This window comes from Streptopelia decaocto, assembly GCF_964273445.1.
Source record: "Streptopelia decaocto genome assembly, chromosome: 8".
NCBI classification, from domain to species: Eukaryota; Metazoa; Chordata; class Aves; order Columbiformes; family Columbidae; genus Streptopelia; species Streptopelia decaocto.
This window is the reverse complement of record NC_138662.1, coordinates 3,353,998-3,376,631: the sequence shown is the minus strand read 5'-3', so window position 1 is coordinate 3,376,631 and position 22,634 is coordinate 3,353,998. Positions and strand designations below refer to the sequence as shown.

Genomic DNA, 22,634 nt, shown 5'->3' with positions numbered 1-22,634 from the left:
TTGATCTTTTCCTACTCTTTGTGTTCTGTTCTCTGAAGTTCAGCATCATCCTGATTTAAGAGTGTGTTAACTTTATGCTGTCTCTCCACTTAATGTACTCTAAAACTACAACAAAGTAGATGTTAGTAAAAATAGAGGGTGATGCTGAAAGGTGTAAGGTCAGGAATGTTGTCCTGACTTGGCAGAAGAACATGCAGAAAGCATCAACTCTTTCACAGGTACCAAGTGTCTACAAAACAACCTAGAGGAGCAGGCCCAGAGCTGAGGCTGTGTCCCCTCTAAAGAAGTGTGGACGTTGCTCTGAAACAGATTTGCTTGGCTTTTTGAAAATGTCTTTCATACTGTCTCAAAAAGCTTTAGCTTGAAAACATGCTAGAAAACATTAATATGGTTCTGCTTATCACTTGCTACCCCTTTTGACTCTGTGGGTACTCTCTCAAGCATAGCACAGAAAGCATTGCTGAAAGGTATTGCTGAAAAAAAATAAGAAAAAGCACTGATACAGCTTCTGTCTCTACATACACATGAGTTGTCTAAGATGCTTTGATTAAATAGTCCTGCAAGTCAAAACCTAAAATAATAGATGATTACACGATATCTCCTTATGAAACATTTATGACTTCTCTCCTAATTTATCATTGGATAGCCTCATATTATCCATCGCATCTCTAAAAAGGATACTGTTTGGTTAAGAAAATAATTTGCAGTTCATCGTTATAAACTATTAGAAATGACCTTGCAAGCTTGCTTCGTGATGTAGTTGTTGTATATAAACATAAAAGTATGAGGCAGTCTGGTCTTTTTACTTGTCACTTTGGTTATTCATTCCAGTATTTTACTTTCTACCATGACATCATTGGAAAAGTTATAAACAACTTAGCAAACTTTCTTTTCCTAATGGAGCAGGACTATTGTTACCTGCCACAAGTGAACAGGATATTGGGTTGAATATGTGTAAGTGATGACATCATTTCATAGAATCATAGAATGTTTTGAGTTGGAAGGGACCCACAAGGATTGTTGAGTCCAACTGCTGTCCCTGCACAGGACACCCCACAGGTCACCCCGTGTGTCTGAGGACGTTGTCCAGTCTCTTCTTGAACACTGTCAGGCTTGGGGCCGTGACACCTCCCTGGGGAGCCTGTTCAGTGTCCAGCACCTCTGGGTGAAGAACCTCTTCATGTCCAACCTGACTCTCCCCTGACACATCTTCCTGCCATTCCCTGGGTTCTGTTATTGGTTGCCAGAGATAAGAGTTCAGCACCTGCCCTTCCTCCTGCCCTTGTGAGGAAGCTGTAACTGTGATGAGGTCTCCTCTTAGCCTCCTCTTCTCCCTGCTGAACAAACCAAGTGACTTTAGCCACCCCTCATATGACTTCTGCTCTAAACACTTCACGTTTTCTTTGAGCTGGTTACTAGCAAGACACTGCAAGGTTTGCTCAAAGACCTCAAGTTCAGAGATGGACTTTTCATACCTTTTACCCACCATTTTCTCTGCTCTCCCATCAGGAGTTAAGCCTTACTCGCCAGCAGTTAAGACTCAGTCACTAGTCCCAAAGAAAATTTATTTCTCAATAGCAGGCTATATAAAGGCCTTAATGGATTCAATGAGGCAGAAAGAAAGAGTAAAAGGACAGAAGAAAAAAAAATAAGAGAAAGATGTGTGGAAGAAAAAAAAAAAAAGAACTGGGGCCCATTGTAGGAGCCCAGGAAAAGGAACTAGGCAGCAATGATTGTATCTCCTGAAGTGTCTTTTGTTTTAGCCTAAAGTAATAGCAAAGAATAGCCCTTCATGGCGAGGCTTTAACACTGTGTCCAAGACTGATCTCTGTATTCAAAGGGGGAAAGTAGAACATTCATGAGATGCATGCAGAGTTCCTGCTATCCGCCTCCTCTGTGTGAGCTTTTAAAACAGCTACTGCGATATTTTTTTCACTCTCCTGCACACTGAGCATTTAAGGACACCTCAGATTTGTTAAAAAAGGAGGGATTTTTGCCTCGTAGTGTTTTTCCTGGACTTCTGTTTGACAGCTGGGGAAAGAACCAAATAATAAACCTAAATCAAAATTATATCTTGGTGATTTCATGCCTTCTCAGCTGCACCTTAACAGCAGAAGTCCACTTTCCTATGAATAGTTACTTAGACTGAATCTAAGCCCTGGTCCCCAGCACAAGCAAGTCAGAAGCGTATTCCAGTGCACCGGAGGGCAGCTCAGGGCATGTGCAGATGTGAGTTTGTGGGCAGAGAAACCACCTGATCTGTCAACCTAATGAATGAACAGGGGAAGGGAGAGGGGGCAAAGGGTGGAAGGCCGGCTATGGTACTTGCAGCAGTAATGCAGCGAAATATGCTGAAAAATTACAGATGAAGCCAAAAGGCAGATTACATTGAAGCATCTCTATAGGAGAAATGCATTGATTGGCTAAAGGTAACACAGATTTATTCTTTCTGTTGAGGTTGCCAGGCACTTTTAGCCCTTTGTGAGAAACACATACAGTGACCTGATAGAACAACAACAACAAAAAACCCCGGGAAACAAAGCAAACAAACAAAACTAAAAACCAACCAAACAAAAACTTTAGAAATGCACTAGTTCTAGTCATTTCTTCCTATGCAACCTCTTCATATTTAATTTTTCCTTTCACAGAACATGCCTTTCCTTACCAATTGTCTTATTCCCCCACCCAAAGAAAATAATCAGTGAACAACACCATACAGAAGAACATCAAACAGGAGCCAAACTATAACTTGCTCTTTTTACTAAGTTCATTATTGATGCACATTTATCAGGGCTAAAAAAATTTTTGTTCAAGTGCATAACTTACTGTTTGTGTCTGTGATTTGTAACTTTGGAGGTTTTATGAAGTTATGTTTTACAAAAATGTTTGTGTGGTTGCCCATGCCTTAGTTTCTTTATGTGTGTAGAGAAATCGCTATAGATACTGCTTTTGTTGGATCTCAGTTTACGTATTTGGAATATTACTTGCACCTTCTACTTGCACGTTTGGCAAGAGCTGACAAAGTATCTCCTTGGTCCCTCACACTCAGAAATAGGAGAGTTGGCATGTGTTTATAGTGCTGAGTCTCTTAGTGATGGTTCATATTTCTTCAGCTGAATAGAGGTAATCCCCTGTTCTCCCCTAGGTAGCTTGTCCTCAGCTATAGCTAATCTATATAGCTTCAAGACTGACTCATTCTTAGCAATTTACAAAGCAGTTTGTAGGAATCTGTACCCATGGCACTGTATGCACAGGTTAATACTATCTCAAATTCTAGCCAGTGGGAAGGCAGGCTCTGTAGTTTCTGCAGTCAGTATAGGCCAGATTTTTGGCTTTATCTACAATGTAAAGATGTCTTTGTAGTGGAAGTTTTGTTTACAAGGCTGTTCTTGTGAGATTTACAAACTTTAATTCTTTATACCACCCTGGTGTCAACTAACATGGACTGAATCCAACTGCAGCCTGAAGAATGGGAAAGCTTAGTGAAATAAATTGCTACATGAGCAACAAAGGCAGCTTCGGGCAGCTACTGGTGCTGTGCTGGTAATGAAAACACAGTCCTGAGAAGCGAGTTGGCTGCCATGCACACACTATTCACTTCTGCTGCTGGGCAATTGAAAAATTTGTGTAGTTAAAAAAGAAAAGAATAAAACTCAAAACATTCTATATAAGCTTGATTGTGCCATGTGTAGAAAGTGTAAGGCACTGCTCTAAGAGTCTGATGCACAGAATTAACTGTAATGAAAACGCATTTCTTTCCTGTGAGTATGTGTTCAGTGCATGTGTGATAACTAATCGTAGTTAAGGTCGGCAAGTGTTCTTCTGGCTTGGTTTGTGTGTCAGTTGTTCCTGGAGTGCCTTTGTGAGGTTAGAATCTCAGTGTACCAAGTCTGGGATGAACACACTGAGATGCCTCTATTCCCCAAAGTGTTTGCCTTTACATCCACATCACAGCCAGAGATCACTGTTGAGCAGAGAGATCAAAGCATTTGCCCAAGATAGAAAAACAAATCTGTGGCAGTAACATACTCTTACGTCACACTGTCTTCTAGCCCAGTATCTTTATTGTGTGATTCCTCTCGTTTCCTTATGCATCGCATCACCTCTTCTTCTGATACTAAAACTCAGCTCAAAACCACAAATTGCAGCACAGATCAGTGTCCTTGAGTCAGCCTTGAGGTGATTTAGAGGTTAGATTTAAATGCTGCTTAGTAGGGAAGTTACAGTGCAATAAGTCTTTAAATAAAATAAAGATGTAACTAACTGCATTATAATAGATATAGTAGCTATAGGGAACAGAAATTTGGAGGATAAGGATAATGATTAGTTTAGGTGGTAAGGCTATTTGTTGTATTTCTAGTCATAATTATTATACTTAATACACAAGTAGTATTGCGAATGCTTAATGGTGAATACATCGTTCAGCTGTCACCATGGCGATAAGGGCCTGTATTCCTCAGTGGACGACAGAAATTTGTCTGTCGTCCTGTGGGTAGACAAACACACACCTTTTTCAATAATAAATGGTAAGCTCTTTATTATACTATAAACATCCTGAACCTCCCAATAGAATCAAAGGGTGGTTTTGGGTGGAAGGGACCGTTAAAGGTCATCCAGTCCAACACACAAGACAGTTCCATTATTACAAAAATTATCAAAAGAAATAAGCGGTACGAGTGTGATATGAGGATGTCTTTTTTGCGTGCTTGTTTACAAATCACTTTTTCCCCAGCATTTACTGCACAAGATTTAATCATGCTCTGGTACTCTCAAAAAACTGCAGAATTGACTGATAAATCATTTAGGCATGGCCACTAACATATCTGTTGGAGTGCCAGGAAAATTGAAAGACTACATATCAAAAAGACACTTATGTATGACTAGTTCTGGTACAAAGTTCTGGGGAAATTCCTAATTCTTATTGTATTGCTGTTCTGTGTGTTAATACGGTTTTAATATTTGCAGTTATTTAAAATTTCTAACATAGTCATATATTTATTTGGTAACACCTCATATGCTGCCTACAGCGTCTGATTCTCCTCCTAACTCCTTCCCAGGGAAGGACTTTGTGCAGCTGGGCTGCTTTGGTGTACTTACTATAGTGATATCTGCTCACTGGCATCTCTAACCTCTTGGGGCTACATGAAGGAGGAAGAGATCTAGCCAGGAAACCTCATCTTTGGGGTTTTGTTTTGTTTTTTTTAAGACAAGTGAGGAAAATTCAGCAGGACAAGCAAACAACCTAACTCAGAGATGATAAAGAATGTTCTGGTCAAGCTCTAGTTCCCTGGACAATGTCGATTCACCGAAGCTAGTCATTCTTCAGAGCAGGAGAACAACACTCATCTGGAAAACCCAGTTTCATGTTCTCCAGCAAAAAAAAAGGCCAAACAAACCTCTACTGTCCCCTGGATCAGAGGAAAGAGTTGGCCAAAAATTTTGCATGACAGGAAAATGATCCGTCCTGTTCTGACCCTTGTATTATCTGCTTTATAGGTTAGATATTTTTAGAATATGTCAAAACATACTGACTGGTGCCTTCAGTGAGAGCTGAAAGGCACATCTAGAGTAGCTAAGAAATCAGATTCATTTGGTACCTTATCAGTCCCCTCTTTCTGCGTGTGTAAACTCAGTAACAAAACTGGAAATTCAGGTGCTGGTCTGGGATAATTCAGACCTGCTGTAAATTATTTTCATAGAAATAGTCTTTTCCTATATCAGGAATAGCCATTGCAAAATTAAGATTTCTGTGCATATAAGTAACTAAAACCAGTATCTGGCTTGTTGTGTATAAATGCAAACTAGATGGCATTCAGAAGTCTGAAAATCCTGGAAGGTTCTGAAAAGGAGCAGCATTGAACTTTTTAAAGACCTTTTCAAAATTAAAAAAGCCCTCAGTTGATTAATTAGTCCTAATTTATATTTAAAATTCTTCCTGATTGATTTTTTTTTTTAAGTTGACTTTTACTTGATTAAATAACAGTCTTTGATTTTGAGATATTTGTGGCTCTGCGAATACTCCACTTGATGGGAGCTCTACATAAACACTTTTGCTTGCAGTAATGAGCCCAGCCAAGATGCTGAAGTTTGATTCCTCCCGATGAGTCGTCCTCTCTCTGCCCACAGCCACAGGGTAGGTCTTGAATGTTAACCAAAAAAACCAACATTATTCTTTTAGATATTAGGAGTTATAGGATCCTATAATTTCATTTGGCATTCGGGTTTGAGGCTGGCCCATTTGTGGTGGAGATAAAGCAATTAATTTAATTCAATATCTTCTTCAGAGTGAAAAACAAAACCAAAACATCCTCCCCTAGACAAAACAAAACAAAAAACCCCACCACACCTTTAGATACTAGGGACAGTAATACCCTGATTTTATCTTTGGATTGCTTCTTTTGTATTTACACTGGCAGACCTGTATCTGCTTACTGAATTGTAGTGCTCATTTTGCTAAAGGTATTCTGCAACTTTCTGCGTTTAAAAATTACAGTACAGACCTTCCCATGCTTCACGGGATTATTTTGGGCATAGTGGTTTTACAACTGATGGAATTCTTGCGTTGACAGTGTGTTAACATGACAAGTGCACTCTCTAGTAAATGGATAGCACACTCTTAGGCGTATTAGTGTTTAGAATGGTTGCGTCCTTTACTTTTTTTATCAACATAACTCCTCTGAGGACACTCAGGCTGTTGGTAAGCATAGGATGAATATTGAGTGTGGGCAATACACTTTTGGAGACTGAGAAGCAAGCAGCGCTGGAAGGATGCAAATCGGTGCACTGAGTTCCTAAGATTTTTCCAAGTTGTATTTACTGTATTTCCTGCTCTCTTCTCCTTTGGCACTTAACGACAGGAAAAAATTGATGAAAGAGTATGATGGAGAGTCTCCCAGTTCCCTAGTTCAGGCTGTGTCCCTGCTCAGGCCAGCAAGGTTTGCATTGTCTGGATTCGCTAGTCAATCTTTCTGAACACTTCAGAGCAGGGGCTCCAAGAAATAGACCTATGCATTTATTTGTAGACTGTGTAAACTTAAGGTAACCTTGCAGAGAGGTTCCTATGAGCCTTAATCTAGATAAAATGAGTCTCTTGTCTTGATGCCCTGAATTTTACTATGACTTTGACCAAGGGCCTATTTTTACTGGAATAAATTATTGAAATACATGGAACTGTGATTTAAATATGTTCTTTCAGGATCCAGCCCATGTATTATGATCAGTACCACTCTTTTAGAAGCTGTTGTCACATTTTATGTAAGTGATTAGGTTGTTACTAAGCTGTGCATGCATATGGTCAATTGAAGAAAGAATCTGTTTATCTACACTCACCGTTATTTAGTGCTTAAATGCAGGTGCTCACATAATTGATTTAAATAATGTAATAAAATTAACTGCTTCTACATGCTGTATAGGCACTTCTGTGTGTTCTGTTCTCCATGACTGGGCTTTACTGATTATGTTTGCACAGAGGGGAAATTCTATTCCAAGAAGTGCTGCTTAATCTCTGTTTTCCAGTTGTATGGGTTGGGCAGGGTCTGCAGAATCACTGAAAACTCCCTTCTGCTCACAGAGCAGGGTTCCTCTCTGAAGGAGATGTGGGGAGTTGTGCACTCTCCTGTATTAAAACACTGAGGTGAGCAGTAGGGATAACCGAGGAGCTGGGGTGTTGCTGGGGGTACGGTGTGAAGTGCACCAGTTCTGCAGTGAAGATGTTCCAGGATATTTGTCTTGAAATCTTAGGCCATACTTGTGACCATTTCTCTTTGGTTTCTCTTGGTGGTCTAACAAATGAATGTTTTGGGGCAGCAGTAGCTGTTAAATTAGGGGGTTTTCACAAATACATGGAAATCTAGCTTTGCATTTGATCTAGGCAGCACATTTCCTTTATTAAAAATTAGGCCTGTAGACCCCGTCGAAATAACAAGCTTGAAGAACAGTTTTAGGAAAAATAAGACAGATCTTGTTTTCAATGGTCCTGGGCAATCTGGAAACAAAACCAGCTGTGCTAATTAGCTGGGAAATAATTTCAAGTAACACATATTTAGAAAACTTGATGCTGCTTGAGGAATATTGATGGTGAGAAATAGCTAAGTGAATTGTTCACTCACTTCAGCTGGGGATGTGAGCTGCTGCAGTGCACTGATATTGTCTGCCTTTGGCACTATTTCATTGCTTTCCAATTTTAGCTGTTTTCCTGGGTTTGCCTGGTAGAGGCTATTAGAGCACTAGGGTCCTCAGCACTGAGACAAAACTTCCACTGTTTTTCTTCTTCTCCTTTTGGAACTTTTGATGGCAGGTAGGCAGAGTTTTGAACACATAGTATGTTGTTGTAGTGGAACTTGGGAAGTGCTGGAGAGTTCATGAAGTCAGACCCAATCTAAAGAATAACTCTTGCTAAAAAAAATAGGAAACATTTTTCATACTGAAATGAGGATTATAAATAATGACTTTTGCTTATTAAAGCATATTTCATTTGAGTGGTGTCTCCCTTCCACCCGTTCAGTACAAACAATGCCAACACAGAATGTAATTCTTTTTCGGTATTGACTCAAAATGAATTTTGCAGTTGTTTTCATTTCATTGTAAAGGAAGCTGCTTCAGCTTGACTCAGACTTTTATTTATTTGTTTATTGCCTTCACTGCCACATGGATAAAAATGAGACTTGCACAACTCTGCTAGATAGAGATTTTTCTGTGTCCCAGCCAATGACCTTGGTGGGATGTTGTATTATCATAGAAGTGTTGATTCCTTTCTGCTGTTCTTGTGTCATGTAGCATCTTCTGCTTCCTGTGCTCATTGTGCTTTTAATAAGGTTCTTACATACCTTCATTAGGTGTCCTCTCCTGACCCACATTTTCTGGCTTATCTTGCATTCCTAGTGATTTTTTTCCTCCCAGATCTCAAATCCCATTAAATTTTCTTACCTGTTGGGTTTTGAACTTCTTTCTACTCCGAGTGAAACTGTCTGTACTCACACATGATTCTTTTGTAGCTTAGAAGAAATTCTGCAGTTTGTAAGGTATTTGGTTCAGGACAGTTGACAAGATTATTCTGGAGCAGATTTCCCTCTGTGGATAAGCAAACAAGATAAACAGAAGATTATGCTGAATAAATCTGTAAAACATCCATCCTATCTAGAAAAATCAGTCCTTTTGCTGCTTCTGCTTCCCTCTCCACCGTCCCAATCATACAAATCCACTCACCTGGTATTCTTTTGAGGTTTTGGTTTAGTTTCTTTTTCCACATACGAAATTTTAGCTTTGAAAGGTAGGTAGATAGCAATTTTTCCCTCTATTAACATACTTTGAAAAGATTTGTGAATCAGCTGTCCTTCCTTTATACTGTTTTATGCCCTTTTTCATCCAATCAATGTTGAAAATATCTCTTTTCAGTTGTCATTTGCATGTCTGTAGATGCTATAGTATCCTACCAGCAAAAGACTCCTTTTCAAACTATGTATAGAAAATTTCACAGCACACTACGATAGTTGAAAAGGAAAATCTTGTATAGTGTTGTCATCTGCTGTTAACATCTAGGAAGTTAGAATTTGTGAAACTGGAAAAATATTAGTGGAGTCAAGATGTCTGGGTAAACTGTGGCATGTAGAGCTCTTCTTTTAAAATGTTGATGGAAATCATGCCCAAATTGTTAGTAACTGGGTGTGCCTATAAGGACACCAGAGCTTCCAGACAGTGGCAAGATAATTGCATTTCTATTGTTATGTTAATATGACCTTCTGCATCAACATTGTAAAGCAGGATGAAAATTCCTCTTTTCCTTCTCACATCACTTAGATTATGAAATTTTGGTTCCCAAGGTGTTTTTCCACATGAGAACATATTGCAGTGTGAGCATAATTTTATTTATCCTGTGTAGATAAACCTCGTAGGTCACTGAGATCTGCGGATTGCTCAGCAGTCTCCTCTTCACAAAGGAAGTTGCTGGTCTCAGTCTAGTTCTTCATGGTCAGAGTGTCCACTAAATAAATAGGCTAAATGACTGACCACTAGGCTGGAAACACTGAATGAAAGGTGAGGATGAGCAGGGCATGGAGTCAGGTCTTACTTTCCACATAACTGTTCCAATAGTGAGTTGGGCGAATTGCTGGCAATTCTTGCATTGATACTGCTTGGGTTTGGAGCCTAATGGAGCAATAGAGGACTTCAAGGAAAGAGGATTAGCAAGCCAGTAATTTTTTTGAAGCATCAAGTGAAGTTAAACACTTTCATTCCATTTATAAAATGCAGTTGGTTAATTCTAGTGCAAACAAGCTAGAACATTGCAGCTTACAGGAAAGAATTCCCTCCACTTCCTAGCTTCAGAAAGTCGTGTTTTTTCAGTGAATTCTAGTTCAGTTGTGTTGTCAGCACAAGCCAAGCAAAGGATTAAAGTTCACTGCTTCCCATTCAGGCCTCACTCTGCTAAGGAGCTGCTGCGGGATAGTGTGTGAACATCAGGCTGCTGTGTTGTGCAGTAGATATAGCCAGAGAAATCCATTTTTAGGCTTTTAGATTTCTGTGAGGGTGTGCCTCAATTCCTTACATGCAGGGCTTCTTCCTTATTCCCAACAGATTTATCATGGATTTCTTCTACATTTTCCTCTAAGCCAAGTCACCTTCACTCAAACCTCTGCAGCGTGATCTGGCCAGAATGTTCAGAAAAGACCTTTTCATTTAGGACAAGATGTTCAACAGTCCCAATAGCCAAATTTGAACATATATACCATATTTGCACTTGAAGATACTTAGGCTTGAAAAGATGCCAACTGACAGCCAGTTCAGCCCTCAAGATGTTCATGGTGCCTTACTCATTAAATCATTGCATAGGTACCTACGTATCTTCATAACTAACCCTGAGTGACACAGCATCTAAGTCTTTTAAGGTTTTGGTATTTAAAGGTCCCTTTCTTTGTACTTATTTGCAATACTTTGGTACCTAAAGTTCACAGCAGTCAACAAAGTATCTTCTCAGGATCTTTGGTCCTTATGTACTTTCAGTTAAGCACCTAAGTATGCTTGAGAGCTGTTAGATGTCCCTTTCCACATACTTGTATGTCTAAATATCTTTGTAAATTTGTCTTTCAGTTACATTGTAATAGGAGAACTTGATGCAAAAACTAGCATGCCAGAAATTTTTATTTTGTTTCCAAATGCTTGAACACTGGCATTGCTCTGACAAGGGTTTAAAAAAAGCATTTTGAGTATTGGAATGCAAATTAACATACCAAGCAATTAAGTCAATTAAAACAGGATGCAATGTAATTAGAAACAGTTATGTTCACATTTATATTCAGAGAGGTCTGATGTGTTGAAAGAAAAGAAAACAATCCAGGAAACTTTTCATGCCTACAGATGTGATGATGATACTAATAATGGCATTTGATTTCTAAAATGCCCCATCTTCCCTCGGCTCCTGGAAGCATGAGAAAATGAGCAGCTGATGCACGGGGTGCAATGGAATTAAGTGGCTCAGCGCATGGGGAGACTCAAATACCACCTACAAGTGGTGGCCTTCTCACTGAACACACAGCACGTACCTGTTGCAGCAGAAGAGAAGCTTGCAGTTGTAGCAGCCTGTTTAGCTGTATGAGCACTAACACCAAAACATTATCAACAATGTCACTTGGCTCAGGAAGGGTCTGTCTTTCCCACACATGCTTCCTTGGTATCTCTTTGTTATTCTGGATCTCTGCATTACTGCTTATTGCCAGAACTGCTGAGCCAACTGCAGTCTGTTTATAGAATCAGAGGATCGTTTTGGTTGGAAGAGACCCGTAAGAACATCGACTCCAACCATAACCAAACTCTACCACTAAATCATGCCCCTAAGAGCCTCATCTTTGTCTTTTAAACTCCTCCAGAGATGGCGACCCCACCACTGCCCTGGGCAGCCCGTTCCAATGCCTGACAACCCTTTCCACAAAGAAGCGTTTCCTAATATCCAATCTGAATAACCCTCTTTCTGCAGTGTAACCAGGAAGGAAGGAGAGTTCTCATTCTCTAAAGCTGAGGCACCTCTATCCTCATGATAAAAAAGGATGGTCAAGGTTGTGATTCTAGTGCTTGCCACAATGTTTAAACACATGTGTGGGCTGTGGGAGGCATTTGGAGAAGCCAACAGAAAACCACGACATATAACCCTAGAAGGTGGGATGGCTGCTGCGGGATTACAGACTCCCGTGCAAGGGTGTCTTTACCTGACCTCTCCTGGGCGTAGGGATGAGTGGTTTCAGCTCTTCCCTGATGGAGCTGAGAGAGGATGTACACCCAAAGGAACCTGAGAAGAAATCTGCCTCTACCAAGTTACAGTCTGTTTACTGATGTGAAATAGTTCAAGGCAGTGGCAGGATGCACAACACAGCAGGCTGCAAACCAGTATAATTAATGAAGCATGATGCAATGAAATGTTCTTCTTTATTGTAACAGATACTTGGGTGCAATACCTTCCATGTCATCAAATGTATATGTCTGATGATTATCCTGTATTAAAAGCATCTATTGGTTTAGAAGAAGTTGAGAAAAATAGCTGGCAAAGAATTAAATACAGAAACATGAAAACCAGTTGCTGGCTACTCCATCCTTCCTAGCCAGTATAAGACTCAGAGCATGACTAGGTCCATTCTGTGTGTTTCTTTTTTACTTCTCATTAACTGCTGATCCATTTTTATTTGGAACCTAAATATGGAGAGCAGTCTCTTTGAGACAGGGTCTGTTTGAACTCAGCCAGTCATATCAGGTTGCATTTCCACTAATAATCAATGACAGTAAATGTAATAATCGGGATAAAGCTTTCCATGTGGTATTTTACTGCCCTATGAATTCATCAATTCAGGCTTCTGAGACCTGTAGGAACATACTGGTTGTCTCCATGGGAAAATCATGGCTTGTGTTTTCAAAAGGGATAAGACACCTGAAAGATAGACAGACACTTACGACCTGTTAGGGTCAGTGAGAGTCAAGTGTCTACATGTCTACATGTCTTGAGCAGCTGGACATGTTTGAAGATCTGCCACGTGATTGTAAGTTCCTCATTTCTGAGTGTACCAGCTGAGGCACCCATGAGATGATTTCATGTTTGGGATAAATAGTCAGCATGGTCTGCAAATCAAAATTCAGTTCATTAGTCATGAAAATGTGTTTGAGAATCTTTTCATGGGTGCATTCACTGATGTATCTGTTTCATTTACATAGCTATGAGGCATGTAATGAACTCTTGAATTTAAAATGAATATTTTTGAGGGCTGTACAGGTTATATTTTTCACCAAATGATTTTCCTCATTCTTGTAGCTTGTTAAGTAATTTTGACTTGTACAAGGCAGATGTATGAGAGTATCATTGCATATTAGCATATTTTATACCTCCTTTGCACAGGCAGAAGTGGCTGTAGATAATTGTGGAGAGTTAAGTTTAAGGTATGTTATTATTTAAAGTAAATATTTATAGCAACTTGGAATTTATCATTTAATCCATCTCCAAGTTTGAATAACTAGGTACTGCTCTCAGGTTTGGGATTGTAAAATGGGATCAATTCTGCTTAATCTTTCCATTGCAAAGCATGACTTCTTGCAGGTTTCCAGAGAAGCTCAGTTGTCCTCTATGCACAGAGCAAACTGATTTCTGAAAAAAATGTGGCTATACATGTGAAAACAGAAATTGCTGTACTTGAGCACTTCAGAACTCTTGCCTGAAGGTGCTTTGGGTGAACAGGGTGCTATAGCAAATGGCAAGGAGATACACATAGCGTTTAGGCTTGATGAAATGTTTATTCCTCAAACACAGACATGCAGGCAAAACAGTCTGAGCAGATGACAGTTTAGTAATTACTAAGTGACTGACAATTCGTTGTACATGTTATTGTAGAATATAATGCAATGCAAGTACTTACTTGCTATTATGAGTCAGTTTCCCTGTATCTCTGTTTGGAATAGTGTACAGGTACACTATAGTATAATGTCCCATCACCTGTCAAAAAGAGAGAGTAAATAATATACTCTAAAGAGAACTTCCCATTCTCTCTGTAAAAAAAGTGTTGGTTTTTCCTACAAGACAGAAATAGCTTAGAAGGGAATATGGTTGCAAGACAAAATTAATCTGCAAAAACAAGGGTATCAAAAGCACTCCTGGAGAAAATAATTTGTTTTTTATCTAATAGCAAGACGGCTGTGGAAATGAGGTGTTTTTGTTGCAGCTAGAAGAAAATATTTTTCTAATGTTTGCTTTTTCTTACTAGGTTGTATATGTAACAGCCACATTCCCCTATATCATGTTGATGATTCTTCTGATTCGTGGAGTAACGTTACCAGGTGCTTCGGAGGGGATCAAATTTTACCTGTACCCTGACCTTTCTCGGCTGTCTGACCCACAGGTAGGACCATGGTCTATGGATTTATTTTCCTCTCTGACTGGGAAAAACTGCAGAAGTTTCTTAGTTTTTAAAGACTGGATAGAGGTGATTGCTGGATTGTCATTCGTTGTCAGAGATTTGAAAGTGTGGATAGGGCTTTAAAGCCATCATTGCTTGCATGTGTTGGGGTATGTTATTCTTTCAGTAGAAAAGTACCTTGGTCGATAAATTGGAATTTTCGGAAGTATTCAGTTGCAGTTGTTGCTTATGCCACGGAGGGGCAGGAGCGTTGTCACTGGTTTCAACGGGACCAACTTTAACCAAGATGTATCCATTTTACAGTTCATTCCAAACCTGAATCTCAGTCAAGATTAGTAGAGAAATGAATCATTCAGATGATTGTTGTCTTTTAATCAGAAGTCTTTATATGCAATCAAGGAGGAATGAGGTACTCAAACCAGGAGCTGTGTCTTTTTTTGTCATTTTCAGAGTAGAGTTGAACATGGAAATATTGGACTAGGTTGATTTTTTTTCAGTGACAGATGAGTACAATAAAACTGTTATTATGTATCATTTGCCCAGTATCAAAGAGGGAAAATAACACAAGCTCTGCAAAACCTGACAGGTTGCAGACAGCATTTTACTTAAGTGGTTTAGCAATGTAAAAGACATTACACAGTGTAACTCCTAAGGCTATTACAATATTAAATAGACCCTAAGAAAAAAACAGAAAGCAAGCTTGGGAGTATTTGTCAAAATTATTATTTTTTTTTTAATCTGCTTACTGAAGATGTGTCAGCATAATATTTTTTTATCCTCTGCTTACTGAAAATGTGTTTTTTTGCAAAAGAAAATAGAGGGGACCCTTCAGGTTACTTCTTTGAAGTGTCTGAAATGACTCATGTAAAGTTCACTTTAAACAAGTCATATTTCTATAGAAAAAAAACCAGCCAGGAAGAAAAAGATTCATTTAAAATATTGAAAATTTCAGATGAAAATTTAATCATGTTCCCATTCTCGGGCTCAACGTGTCCCTCCTTCTGTGTCAACATGGCTGGGAAGTGCAAGAAGAGTTGTGGCACTGGTGTTAGACCGTCGGTGATGTGCAATGGTTTCCAACAGCTACCTGCTCACAGGTGGCCTCAGGTCACCGGGGGCCTTAAGCACAGTAACAGAGCAAAACAATGGAATTCTCTGACATGCTCCGAGTTATTTATTTGCAACATATAATAGACTTGGGCTGTAGTAAATGTAGCAAGGCAGCCCACTTTCAGTTGAACCCCCTGTGTCCTAGCTCATTTTAATAGAGACAAGGAATTTGAGTGTTGTATCGTTATGTGAGAACACGGACGGCATCTGTTTATTTTGCCCGGTTCTGACTAGTGTTCACCCCACTGGGTGGTTGTGACAACTAAACTTACCCTCTGCCTTCAGAAGCAGCTCTCCCTGAGTACTCTTCTCCTTCTACACCGTGGGGATTCCTCGGTCTGTGGACTCTCATCGGCCTCGATGAATAGGAGGTAGCGCTGCCACCTAAACATTGATCCCTTCACTCGTCCAGCAGCCTGTGAGAGCAGAGTTTTGCCCTGCGTGTGGATTTTTCACATGCCACTGAGACCCTTGCTTGTTTGTCGTTGAACTTGCAAGCTTTAGCAACTTTATTGTCACGCTACAAGGGGTTTTACATGCTTATTTACTATACTGTTTCCGTTTGTAAAGGAACACATTGTTGCCATGACAATTTCCAAAGCACATAGTAGTAGTCTAAGCCTGTGAAGTACAAAGCACTTAAAAGGCACGTGTGTGTGTGCCTGTTGGTCCTGCACATATAGCTTAGCTGATACTGGAATGTCTTTTGAGCAGGCTTTAATGGATTGCTTCAAGGAGCCAACTTTCCTCTGCATTTCCACGAGACTTTAGCTGACACATTGTCATACTTCTTACACATACTTAGTATTTTATGCACCTCCTTGTAGGAAAGAAGCTGAAGGAGAATGGACCGTAACAGATATTGTGAACGCTAATACAGATAACTTTACTGCAGTATGCGTTATGAAATGGTTTTAGAGAATTATTTTTGTGTTGAAAAAATGCTCTTTCATTGAAAAGGAAATATTTCGTTCAGACTAATCAATGTGGTTTTTGAAGGAAGATTTCTGAGTTACAGATGGGATCGCTGGTCAGTTTTCAAGAAATAAAGGAAGTTTGGCTTCTCAGTCTTTGAAATAGAATTTGACAAATCTTGTTTTATTTAAAAAAAAAGTAAAATGGTATTGGTTCATTTTTATTGCAATTTAATGGTAACAAGATAAATAATTAGACATTTTCCATTTTATGGAAATGTAGAACTTAATAATGTTCAAACCCACGAATTTTTGCATTAAAAAAAAAAAAATTGCTATAGAGATTTTTGCTAAGAAGCAGGTATAGGATAACTGAAGACAACCTTGGCATTTGTGCTTCCAGTTTTCATCTTTACTCTTGTTTATTTGGATTTCTCCACAGTATCAAAGCATAACGCATGTGCACTAGCAGAGTCGTTTTCCTCCTGGTTTGGAGGTCTGTTTAAATAGCGTTGCAGGGAGAGCACTGTGTCTGCATTAGGGGAGCAGTACTTGAGCCACAGTGCCAACTATGTTTACTGTGGATTAAATAAATTAAGTTTCTCTTCAGGGTTCACTTTAGTTTGAAGTTCTTGAATCTTTTGTCTTTGTGTAATCTGCATTCCATGGTTCGTTATAGCTTTCTAAGCAGCTATTCATCTTCTTTTCAGCTCCTCTTAGCTTTCAAGTGCTGTGTTCTCTATTTCATTTTTATATTCTATCTTTTCAACAGACTGAATCCTCTTCGTCTGAAAATGCCATCTTTTGTCCTGTGTGTCTGTAGAGCTCATACCAATCACTTCATTATAATAGTGGAGTACAATATTTAAACTTCAGAAATGCTTTGTTTCATCAACAGTGAGGTCTCTATAGCCTTCATGCTCAAATTGGCTTGAAGTATGTCCTGCCCCAATCTGGAAGATACAGGTGCTGTTTATAGCTTACATATGAGGTCCTTCCTGAGGTATAACTCACATGAAAGAAGCATTTTACAGAGTTAATAGGATTGCTATGGGTTTTGTGTGTGAGTCTGACTCAGAATATGGTTCTGGTTGTCCCTCAACAGATTTAAGTCACTTAATATGTAATTGTGCTTACGTGTGGTACTCATTGGTCCTTTTTTAGTCAAACATTTAGTTCTTACAACATGACTTTCCAAACATTTGTGCAGGGAAAAGGTTAAATCAGTTGGGGACTAGCAGATGTACCAGTTTGATGGATCGAAAGCATAAGTGTGTAAATTTAAACCCTGATGTAGCAGTGGATTCTTAAAATTAGGAGGAAAGTAGAAGTAAAGCCTTATTGTTTATTGTGTGCTTGTATGCTAGGAAGTGGCTGAGTTACTGTGTGCTTGTTGGAAAAAAGAGTATTGTTTTAATGAAGATATTCATGATAGCAGCTGTAGGGATGAATAGGTCAACGTAACCAGAATTGCAGTCTCCTCTGAACATTTAGTGCTTACCAAAGTCTTGAACAAACTTAATCTGGATTTGCGACTGAATTTCACATGAGAATGCATTTCTGTGTGGAAAGAATACAGGTTGTACTTTATCTCTGATATACTCTCATATGAACGTTAAGCATGATAATTGAATGACAGGGCAAATTACATATAAGGCACAGGAAAATCTGAGCCGTCACAGTTACGATTGTGTTTAAATTTTGTCTGATATTTTACTTGCAGCGAGGAAGTGTTAAACTTGCGATGAAGCCTCTGATGGCAGAAACATTTCTACAATTCACCTCTGGGAGCTCAGCTAGGAGACTTCAGATATTAGGGAGCCATAAATTTCCCTGGCACTGAAACTGGGTTGACTGGCTTGTACCTCCCTGGATCTTCCTTCTTGAAAATAAGTAGCAAAACATGAATGCACAGCAATGAGCATCAACTTAACCTGAAAAAACCCTTGCACTTTTTCGGCAAACTGACTCTTTTCCTTACACTGCCATGTGTCTCAACAGTTTAGTTTGTCCTGCATTTTTCTGTGTGGCACTTAGGCTAAGTTTTCCTGGTCTGTATATTTATAGAGAAAAAGAACATTTTAGTACATTGGATAGCTTGTTTTAGGGAATTTTTTTTTTTTTTTTTTTGGGTAGAAAATAACTTAGAATAAATGCACCTTTTTTTTTTTTTTCCTGAAAATTATAGTTTTCGTTACATAACCCTTAATTTTCAGATTAGCAGGAGTTTATTCTGCTCGTTATTCACTCCTTCCTTAACATCATATTAGTATGTTTGAGCATATATGTGAAATCATACATTTAAAAAAGATGCTACTCCCCAACACTGTAAACGAATTGCTATTAGGCTAATTATAATCTGCGTATGTGTGAGAAACATTTGGAAAGACTGTTTAGGTGTAGAGATGATATTTTCTTAAATCCTATTCTGAAAATCCAAACTGGAAAAGTATTTGAGAATGTATATCCCCTTAACATTTTATTTCCAATGTTTAGTAATGCAGAGTTGGTTTAGCGATGGGAGTTGCAGCAGTAATGCCACTCTGCTTCTTTACCAAGAACTGCAGAAGAAATAAAGTAACCCAGATTGATTTGAGTTTAGTACATGCAGCCTTGGAAGCCACTCTCACAATTGTATCGCCACCTTGAGGCCGAGGGAAACTCAGGTTTTCAAAGGCAGAAGAATATAAAAATTCTCTCCTGGCTTTGAACGTCAAGGAAATTGTGACTTTTAAACAGAAATGTTAGGGCTCTGTTCTTCCCCGCCTCCCCCCCCCCCCCCCAAAAAAAAAAAAAAAAAAAAAAAAAGAGAAACAGTGATTTCATTTTGGGGTGGTTTCATCCTCAGAAAATCACGAGAACTATATGGATTCCTGAGTAGGGGATTTTAGATTTGTACTGTCTCTAAGCATACTAATCATGATTATTATATATTGGCAATGAAATGATATCTAATTTCCAGATAATATTCTGTTTGGAATATGGCAAGTGATGAACTTGCAGTCTAATGCAAACCTGGCTGCACAGGATGCATCCAATGCTGGATGGTAAGCCTAGTTTTCAAGCATAGCACCTGAAAAAATGCTTCAGAGGTGGGTTGCATGTCTGAAATTTTACCAGCCTTTTAATACCACTAAGAATAGTAAACCTTCAGCAATTTACTGCATTTCTGACCATTATAAGAGTTATGCAGCCATTTAAAAAAAAAAAAAAAGGGAGGAGAGGAAAAAAATAAAGAAAAAATAAACAAACAAAACAAACTTCAGAAAAGTGGTAGTATTGAGAGAAGGATGATGTCCAGTTCTCAGCATACTCAGGCAGTTCTGTTAACAACCATGGAACTTATTCTTCTTTTTCCTACCTATTTATTCCCATTCTCTGAATTGTTTGCTTCTTCGGGTGTTCACTTTCTGAACCAGGCAGTTGTGATGCACACACATGTGAGTTGGGGTAAATTTAAAAAAGAGTGAAATGCCAGAAATTCGTACAATGGCCATAGGATATGAAAATCCTTAGCTGAATTTAGTGTCTGTTTAACTACAACTCCCACTTTAAGCATATATCTTTGAACAAGCAGTCTTTGTTCGTTTGATATAGAAACTAAATTTCAAACCATTCTTTCTATGAAAGGAAAAAAATATTGCTGTTGATTGTGAGGCTCTCATATTGCTGCTAAGTACTAAACTCCTACCCCAATTTTTAAAATATAAACTTGAAAAATAATTAGTACTTCTCAAAGTCTGTTGTTTGCACCATCATTACAAATTACTGAGATTTGAAATTGTAAGGTAAGCACAGGACAGAGAGTAGTGCAATGTTTAGAAACCTTTTGCCCTACAATGCAGTTTCTAATCTCACAGTGAGGAGCTGTTTCATTTGACTGTGTACTGTGGCTTTTGCATTGCCAATTGTTTATGTGGTTTTAAAGAACAGGAAGACAAACAAATTACTGTAATGCAGTGCTCTTGCTGAAAGGGCAGAGGTGTTTAACAAAGTCATAAATCACTCCTGGGACAGATATTATTCTGTTTTTCCCCAAAGAAAGACTGAAGACAAACCTGGGAGCACGTGGCATTTCATGTGCTCAAAGGAACGTACGTACTACGCTCTCTCACACTAGATCTGTAGTACAGCAATTGGGCACATAGATTTCGAAAGGCATGGGCTGAAGACATTCCAAGTCATCTCCTATGACAAAAAATTACTCTCTTCAATGCATGGAACAGCTTAGTAATTGTTCACGGCCCAGTTATTACATTGTGCAAAGATTTTAGATATATTCGAGTATGGTGTGGGAAAGGCACAATCTAAATTGAATACATCATTGCTAAGTTGTTGGCTTATACACTTGAACGTGACATACCTTTATGCCTCAATATACAACTCTGTTATTTTCAACATCATAATATTGTGACTATTATTTTTTTCTGTAGCAAGTGTGGTTTCAGAAGTCCAGTTATTGCTTTAGAGAATTATTTCAAGCCCTGAACAAATAGTTTGCCTCCTTCTCCCCGTGATTTTCCCTTGTGTCTCTTGCTGTTGCTACTCAAGCAACAACGAGCTGAGCAGGCAACACCAGATTCTGGCGGTTAGAAGAGACTTGTTGAAAGAATGGGGTCATTTCATCATTTTCCTGGGGCTTTGAGACCACATGAAATCTCCTCCAGCTATCCCTGCAACCCCTTGGCAACCTTGGCAATGGAAAGACATCATATGAGTTTCAGGGAAACTCTTTACTCTTTAGTATTGGACTTTATGGCTAGTGCAATATGCCACTGGAGGGAGACAGGATCCACACATTAGCTCAGTGTATTGGCATAACACAGAGAGATTTTTCACTGTTTACAATGATGGAACCCAAAAAGAAGTACTAGATAAACTTGAAGAGCCACTTTGTGCATAAATTAACATTCTCTGGAACAGTTAAAGAAATGCAAGTACTATGGATGGCTCCAGCCTGTCAGCTGCTCTAGAAATGGAGTTTCCTAGCAGGAGAAAAGCTGTTGTTAAAAATTAATTTGTTTCAGATGACATCAAAAATTGTTACAAAAATACTAAGTGATATATGGATATTGATGATGGAATAATAATAATAACAATAATAATAATAATAATAAGGTACCTTGTGCACAGTGAGGATAATTAGTAAGTGAAGCAAATAAATATTCCAAACTATTTCTGGGACAGTCACAAGTGAGTATATGATGCCATATAAATAGAGTCACTGGAAATATATAGTTATTTTAAGAATTGCTTACAGGATTCTTGTTAATCCTGTTGTTCCGGAGGAATGAGAGAAAAGAGGAAAAATATAAGATTACTATGTTAGCAGAATGATGTGCAGCTTGCAGAGAATCTGTTATCTACTGTTGAAAAAATCGAGTGACTTTCTGGTGCTCTCCACTCTGAATGTCTCCGGGCAGTTATGGACTATTCCTTCATTATGGATAAAGTAAGTCCATTGGATTAGCATAGCTTCTGTTTAGGCCGTTGAAGCTGGATTGATTATTGACTACTTTAACATAGCATAATTGTTTCTTATGCTTTATAAAATGTTTATACGCACACACATATCTACACACACTAAAGTTATATCACCAAATTGTCCATGAAGATAAATGAGAGATGGGATAGTCAAGATGTTTTCTTCACTTCACATTCTGCTGTGGTTCATTACATGTCTTGGGGATACAGTTGATATGATTTTCTCTGAAATAAGGGTCTTGTAAGAATTAAATTTATTCCTGTGTTAAATTCCAGAAAATTTTGGAGTACAGAATTCATGCAAAGGTCAATAATGTTTTAAAAGATACCTTCATTGACTGTGTTCGCAGTCCTAGATTTCCATATGTTAACATATTTTCCCATGCAGATGTTTAAAGACAGCTGCATTAAACACTGCAGCTCAAATAAACTGAGCATTCTGTGCCCACTTGCACTAGAATCCTGGCTGGAAGATCTTTTTGTGCCATCAGAGAACAGGGGCGATAATGTGTTTTATCACACCAGTGCCAACCAAACACCACTACTTTAATTTAGGACTGTAAATAAGGATAAGGAAAGAAAGCATCTGACTGTCATAAAGAGAGGGGCAATAAAATGCATTGAGTAAATTTGTTACAAACTTGGCAGGAAATTATCAGATGTTGATGCAGTTTGGAATACAGGTTCACAAATATTTTGTTTATTGTCAACCCATGTGAACTTTTCAGAGAACACTTGAATC

General features: G+C 38.7%; 1 protein-coding gene across 1 annotated transcript in view; it reads left to right on the top strand.

Moving 5' to 3' along the window:
* Positions 1 to 22,634, top strand: part of SLC6A11 (solute carrier family 6 member 11) — a gene marked incomplete at both ends in the record, with an annotated part of 85,635 nt that overhangs the window by 27,240 nt on the left and 35,761 nt on the right. The window contains one exon of the mRNA XM_082059931.1: positions 14,232 to 14,366. Coding sequence (XP_081916057.1) covers positions 14,232 to 14,366 — 135 coding nt within the window. The remainder of the gene's footprint in view (positions 1 to 14,231; positions 14,367 to 22,634) is intronic.